Raw genomic sequence first — 7114 nt, forward strand, 5'->3', positions numbered from 1 at the left:
ATGCCAGGGCCTCTAACCACTGCAAACAAGCCCCAAATGGATGTGCCACCATGTGTGCCTGGCTTATGTGAATTCTGCAGAATTGAACCTGGGTCCTTACACTTTGCAGGCAAGCATTTTAGCGACTAAGCCATCTCTCCAGCCCTAAGAATTTTCTATTAGTAACTGAATTTGGGGCAAGAAGAATTGGTCTGGGAAAATGGGGACATATAGTTATCCTATTATATCTATAAAATTATACATTATATTTGTAAATTATATATAAGATTATGTCATGTGGCCAGGCATGGTGGTACATACCTTTCATCCCAGCATCTGGGAAACAGAGGTAGGTAGATTGTTGTGAGTTCAAGGCCACCCTGAGACTACATAGTGAATTGCAGGTCAGCCTGGGCTAGAGCAAGACCCTACCTCTAAGAAACAAACAAACAAACAAAAAAGACTCTGTTATATAAAAAAATACATGTAAATGTTCCTCTCTTTTAAACAGATTCTAAAATAATTTATTATTAACTATTTCTTAATCCCAGTTCTTTAACCTTTAAAATCCCAACACTAGTTGTTGTAGCCATGTTTGCATTGCTGGAAGAAAACACCTGACCAAGAGCATCTTATGGGGAAAAGGGTTTATTTTGGCTTACAGACTTGAGGGGTAGCTCCATGATGGCAGGGGAAAATGATGGCATGAGCAGAGGGTGGACATCACCTCCTTGACAACATCAGGTGGACAACAGGAGAGTGTGCCAAACACTGGCAGGGGGAAGCTGGTTATAACACCAATAGCCCACCCCCAACAAAACACTGCTTCCAGGAGGCTTTAATTTCCAAATTACCATCAGCTAGGAACCTAGCATTCAGAACACCTAAGTTTATGGGAGACACCTAAATCAAACCACCACATTCAGCCCCTGTCCCCCCTAAACTGACAGCCATACATGATATAAAATACAATGCATTCAGTCCAATGTTAAAAGTCCCCATAGTTTTTATCAATCCCAATGATCAAACATCCTCATAGTCCAAGGTCTTTTAACTGAGCCACAATACTAAAAAAAAAAAAAAAAAAAAAATCCACACTGCAGCAAAGAAATATTCAACTAATATAAGATTTAAAACAGGGCAAACATCAAACTCTTAGAGCTCCAAGTCCAATAACTCTAGCCATGGCAACGCACAGTCCATCTTCACAGCTCCATTGTGTCTCCATGCAGTCAATCCAGCAAACCTGCTTCACATTGCCCATGGCCATTTCCAAAACACAAGACTGTGTTGCAAATTCAGTGACCCTCTCTTTCCTGTTTTTCTTATACTTCATAATACCAGGTAGGGTGCCAATTTTTTAATACAGATGGTAATAAATCAGACTTTGAAGAACAGGACACTCCTTCAGTGTTCAGGCCCCTTGAAAAGACTGCATTCTTCCTGTTGTCCCAATTCAGATCACCGGCCCAATCTCGATAGTTGTAATCTTTCATATAATTGCACCTGAACAGGCAGAAGTTCCAGCCCAAAGATTTTTTTCTATGCCATATCCCTCTACTCATACCAGTCCATTGTATGCAATGTAACACTGCACAAGTTCTCAGAACACAGTCAAGTAGAATACAGCAAGCCCCTCACACAAACTACTTGTAGTCCAGTCTGGACAAAGCTCTTTCTTGCCATCAGAAGCCAAACCTCACAGTCCATAGTCCTTTCTGCATTCAGGTTTTTCAACTCTGACCAGAATATCCATCAAGCTGTACTTACAGTACTACAAGGCATCTCCTAGGCCAAGATTTCAAAGCCTTCCACATTCCTCTTAAAAATCAACTCCAAAAGGCCAAAGCCACACAGGCAGGATTCTAGAAGCAATAACCCCACTTCTGGTACCACCTTTACTGTTGCAGTCAGGTTCTCATTGCTGACAGAAAACACCGGACCAAGAGCAGCTTGTGGGAAAAGGGTTTATTTTGGTTTATAGCTTGGTTATCCCATTTAACAGGTGCTGAATTCATTCTCTGTTGCAGAATCTGCTTCTCTTTTTCAGATAGGAACGGGACTTGAGAAGATAAAAAATCCAGCGCACTCCACTCAAGCCCCAGATAAAACCATGAAGGAATTGGGGAAATGAGCAAGAATGCTGCTCTCTTAGTTAAGCTGATATCAGCACAAGAGTGATGGAGAAAGATACTGAGGACCCTCAACACCTACCAAACCAGACATCTAGATGCTCCTAAGTCCCCATCACTGAAGCGGACTTAAAATGCTCCCAGCATGACTCAGGGAATTCTGTGGAAGAGGGGGCAGAAAGATTGTCAGAGCCACAAGTTGGGACATTTTGCACAGAGACATTGCCTTTTCCCCCATAACTGACCCATAACCCCCATGGGGTTGACCTGCATCCCCAGTGAGGAAGCCCTCTTCAGAAAAGGGGCAGGGAGGAAGGAAAGGATGGTTTCAACATATGATGTTCACATACAAAATGATGTCCATATCTAATAAGATTTAAAATTTTTTTTTAAAGAGGCATGCACCACTTAGGGAACTAAAAAAAAAAAAGCCTATTGTGAACAACAGGGTTTGTCAATGAAGCTGACCAGATTCTGATTTGACAGCCAGCCAGTGAAATAGACATGCCTGCACAGTTGGAAATGGAAGATAAAACTGATGTGTTCCTGCAACAGACAGGAGATATCTACTAAAAGGGACCTACTACTTCACTCCAGATTTTGGTACTGACCAAGGATAGATTCTCAATTAAAAAGCTACAATTTGGTTTCACCACATCCTGCCGACTACAGTATAGTTTTCTCCGTTCATTATCCCCCTTCCCCACTCCTTTGCTGCACCTAAGGTAACTGGTGTATGAGCCCAAGCATATTGCACTTTTCTTTCTTTATTTTTTAATAATGTTTTCAGTATTTTTATTTATTTATGTGAGAGCATGAAAGAAGCAGAAAGAGACAGAGGGGGAGAGAATAGGTGCACCAGCACCTGAAAGATGACAGCCCTGCTTTTAATATATTATTTCTATGTATTTAACAGATAAAGTGCCACCTTGTACATCTGGCTTACATGGGTCCTGGGAATCAAACCTAGAGCCTTTGGCTTTGCAGGCAAGCACCTTAACCACTAAGCCCTCTCCCCAGCCCTCTTTTTCTTTTTAATTTAATTAATTTATTTAATTTATTTATGAGAGACAGAGAGGAAGAGAGAGAGGAAGAGAGAATGGGGGGTGCCAGGACCTCCAGCTACTGCAATTGAACTCCAGATGCATGTGTCACTTTGCGCATCTGGCTATGTGGGTCCCAGGGAATCGAACCTGAGTCCTTTAGCTTTGCAGGCAAGTACCTTTAACCTCCAAGCCATCCTTCAAGCCTTTCTTTTTCTTTTTAAACTAAATGGCCAATGTTTTGGTTGACATCAAATAGAAATGGTATGGGGAAAAAGCACTGGTTTGGGGAAAATATCCCCTTTCTCTATTAGTGGCATGCTCGTTCAGCTCTTATCTTTATGTTCCAGTTGTTATTTTGCTCTGTTTTCACTGAAAAAAAAACAATAAAATCTTACATACCTTGTTTGATTGGAGAATTTAATGTCTTTCATTTATCATTGTAAAACCAAAGACAATTTTATAACTCTTTTTGTACACAGATGTTACATGTAGGACAATCTATCTTTAGGGATAAGTTACTCTAAAAACATGTATCCTACATAGTTTCCCCTCAAGTCAAGCATCTTGTTTAAATAAACTTCTCGTTTAAGGCAAAACAAAAAGCAGTCAATTATTTTAGCTAAGAGGAGGAGTGGGAGTTGATAGCATTTTCTAGGTAACACACTGGCTTTGTTTTTACTTAGACAAAATCATAATTTCCGAGTAACCTTGTCTTCAGTTGGTCTTTCAGGAGATGGCTCATGTCTAATAAGTGAGTAAAAGGTCCTAGATAGGGGTGTCAAGCCAGCTTCCAAATGCCAAAGGCTGCTTCTCTCTCTCTCTCTCCCTCTCCCTGGCTTCCCCTCCTCCATCATCACTTACCATCTCCCATAAGGCAAGGCATATTCTGGGGGGGCAGGTGCCTAGCCCTGGCACTACTCAGTGGGCTGAGTCCACAGCTCTCACTCTTACTCAGGAAGCTTGGAGGCCTGCGCTGCCCTCGGAAGAGAGGGGCCAGTCCATACAAAACTTCACTTCCAATTTTGGGTCTCCACCATAGAAACTTTTTTCTGGGTTCTTACCACAAATTGACTACCCTGGCTGGCTTCGAGTTACATACAGGATAAAGCTAGTAATAATTAGGCCTTGCAGCTTCAGTCAACACCAGTTAATCTCCAGATCTAGACGCGTGATCTTGTCCTGTGCTGGGCTGGCAAATCGTGTAAAGGGGAAGAAAAAGACAAAAACAAAGTTAAAGTAGACTTAGCCTCTGTCACACCCGAAGATGAATGCTTGTATATTCCATCTCAGATTCTAGCCTTGCAAATTCCGAAGCACTTCTTTTTTTTTTTTTTTTTTTCACAGAAGATTTGTGAAGCATAATGGAATCAACGTGTTAGACACACGACCTTCAAGGTCAAAAGTTCAGGCTGATGTGCTGATAAATTTAGAAAACACCAAGAATCCAAATAAAGCGACACAGAGCAGCGGCTCATCCAGGACAGCGTTAGAATCCACCAGAGCACCGGGCGAACGTGCAGTGCCCGCCGCTGAATGCAGCCTGTAACCGAGGTCCCCGGGCCGCCCTTCCCCGGGCCCCCTTTGTGTGGTTCCTGCCTACGCAGCAGCCCGCCAGCTATATAGACCCGGGGCCGCCGCGCTTCCCCACGCAGCACCGCCACCCACCAGCCATGGGCAAGGTGAGGCGAGCAGCACGCCCTCGATGAGAAAGCAAACGGGCTCGTTCCAGGAGGAGCAGCTGAGCTCATTCGGAACTGTTCTTCCTTTTGCAGATCACCTTCTACGAGGACCGCGGCTTCCAGGGCCGCTGCTACGAGTGCAGCACCGACTGCCCCAACCTGCAGACCTACTTCAGCCGCTGCAACTCCATCCGCGTGGACAGCGGCTGCTGGATGCTCTATGAGCGCCCCAACTACCAGGGCTACCAGTACTTCCTGCGGCGCGGGGACTACCCCGACTACCAGCAGTGGATGGGCCTCAGCGACTCCATCCGCTCCTGCCGCCTCATCCCCCACGTGAGTCCTGTTTGACTTCAGCCCGTGATGCCCCAATATCCTCACCTTATTACTGATGTCCCAGGGAGGAGTCCTTTCTTTCTTTTTTTTTTTTTTTTCTATAAAAGTACCTAAGAGTCCAGTGGACTCTAAATGTGTGCCTAAGAATAGAGGCAGGCAGGAAGACAGTAAATTATAAGAAAGAATGTATGTACTGAGACAAAAATGCATTTCTTCTTTTTTTTTAATTGTTGCTACAATTAAGCCAATCAAAAGTTGTCTCTATGTAATATTATTAAGGGCTAGAAAATAAAAGTGTAAATGGGAAGCTGGTTGAACACAAGAATGTTGCCAATAAATTAATTGTTTTTCCTATAGTAAAGGAATTTCTAAGGCACAAGTTAGGTATGTGCTTCACTGTGCAGTAGGAAACGTTGAAAAGTATTGTTATTCTGGGCTATGCAAAGATAGTGTCCAACTCTGGAAAAGATCCTTTTCCTTAATTTGGAAAATTAGCTAAATTCTGGTTGCAAGAAGATATCTAAACCAACTTGCCATTAAAGTAAATGATTTTAAAAATCCTGGGGCTGGAGAGATGGCTTAGCAGTTAAGACACTTGCCTGTAAAGCCTAAGGACCCAGGTTCAAGTCCCCAAAACTCACATAAACCAGATGCACAAGGTTGCCCATGAGTCTGGAGTTTGCTGTGGCTAGAGGCTCTGGCACACTCATTCTCTCTCAGTCTGTCTCTTTTTCTCTCCCTCATAAATAATTTTTTTTTAAAAAAACATTTTTTTAAAGAAATCTTGCTAGGCATAGTGGTGCACACTTGTCATCCTAACACCTGGAAGGCTGGGACAGAGGATCTTGAGTACACAGGTAGCCTGTATAACAAAATAAAACAGAATTCTACTTTAGTGATTATCATATATGTATATAAGTTTGGGAAGTAATAGTTTTCTAAGAAGACTATTAAACCTAAATTATTTACATTTCCCGCCCCCCCCTCCCCCCACCAGATAAAGCTTTGAATGCACACAAGGAGTTAGGACAAGATTGAGTTCTAACTCAGTCTGAACCTCTTAGAAGTTACAGCTCCTACATGATAGAAAAGGAGCAAGGGTTTGTTAAAAGCTAGCAGAAGACTCCTCCGTGCATGACACTCAGCAATTTTAGAGGCTCACAATATACCTCAGCAGCCTCCTGCCCCAACCTACGAAGTTCCTCTGTTGTTTGCTTGGGTGAATTCCGGAAGAGGTTCATTTGCATTTTCCAATCTTTCTTTCTGTGACCTGAGCAGACCGGCTCCCACAGGATGAGGCTGTACGAGAGGGAAGACCACAAGGGCCTCATGATGGAGTTGAACGAGGACTGCTCCTGTATCCAGGACCGCTTCCACCTCAGTGAGGTGCGCTCACTGCACGTGCTGGAGGGCTGCTGGGTCCTCTATGAGATGCCCAACTACCGGGGCCGCCAGTACCTGCTGAGGCCCCAGGAATATAGGCGCTATCACGACTGGGGTGCCATGGATGCTAAGGCGGGCTCTTTGCGAAGGGTGATAGATTTATACTAAAATAGGTTAACACTACCATTTTCTCATTTTGGAACCTAATAAAGTATTTAGTCTGTATTGTTGGCAAACCTTGACTTCTGTTTTTCTTTCATTGTGTACAAATCCATGCACTGTAAGTACACTCTGTTAAAGGTATGAAATGTTGGGGACTTGTTCAAGTGCTTCTAAGTTGAGTAAGTTGGATTCCTCAGAAATTGAGGTAGGAACTGAGGAGGTAGCTCCGTGATAAGAGTTCAGTGTGCACAAGTCCCTGGGTTCAATCCCCAGCACTACCAAAAAGGAAAAAAGAAAAGGTGGGGGAGGAGAGTGGCTATACGTGCCTGAGAGAGAAAAGGCTGATCAAAGCTGAAACCCGGGAGAAGGTGGCTGCTAGAAGGGAGGCTGACATCAG

At 43.5% G+C, this 7114-nt stretch overlaps 1 protein-coding gene across 1 annotated transcript; it reads left to right on the forward strand.

Annotated features, from left to right (window-relative positions):
• The first annotated feature begins 4664 nt into the window (after nucleotides 1-4664).
• Nucleotides 4665-6723, forward strand: LOC101606158 (gamma-crystallin C). The gene is made up of 3 exons (XM_004653534.3): nucleotides 4665-4836; nucleotides 4930-5172; nucleotides 6451-6723. Exons 1-3 carry the CDS (start codon nucleotides 4828-4830, stop codon nucleotides 6721-6723), a joined length of 525 nt encoding a protein of 174 aa, XP_004653591.1. The 5' UTR covers nucleotides 4665-4827.
• Nucleotides 6724-7114: the final 391 nt, after the last annotated feature.

Source organism: Jaculus jaculus, chromosome 4 (genome assembly GCF_020740685.1).
Source record: "Jaculus jaculus isolate mJacJac1 chromosome 4, mJacJac1.mat.Y.cur, whole genome shotgun sequence".
Classification (NCBI taxonomy): Eukaryota; Metazoa; Chordata; class Mammalia; order Rodentia; family Dipodidae; genus Jaculus; species Jaculus jaculus.

What these genes read in the sequence shown, in the direction of transcription:
- LOC101606158 (XM_004653534.3), top strand. An exon ending in CCTGCCGCCTCATCCCCCAC is followed by an intron (nt 5,173 to 6,450) that starts GTGAGTCCTGTT and finishes TGACCTGAGCAG; the next exon opens with ACCGGCTCCCACAGGATGAG.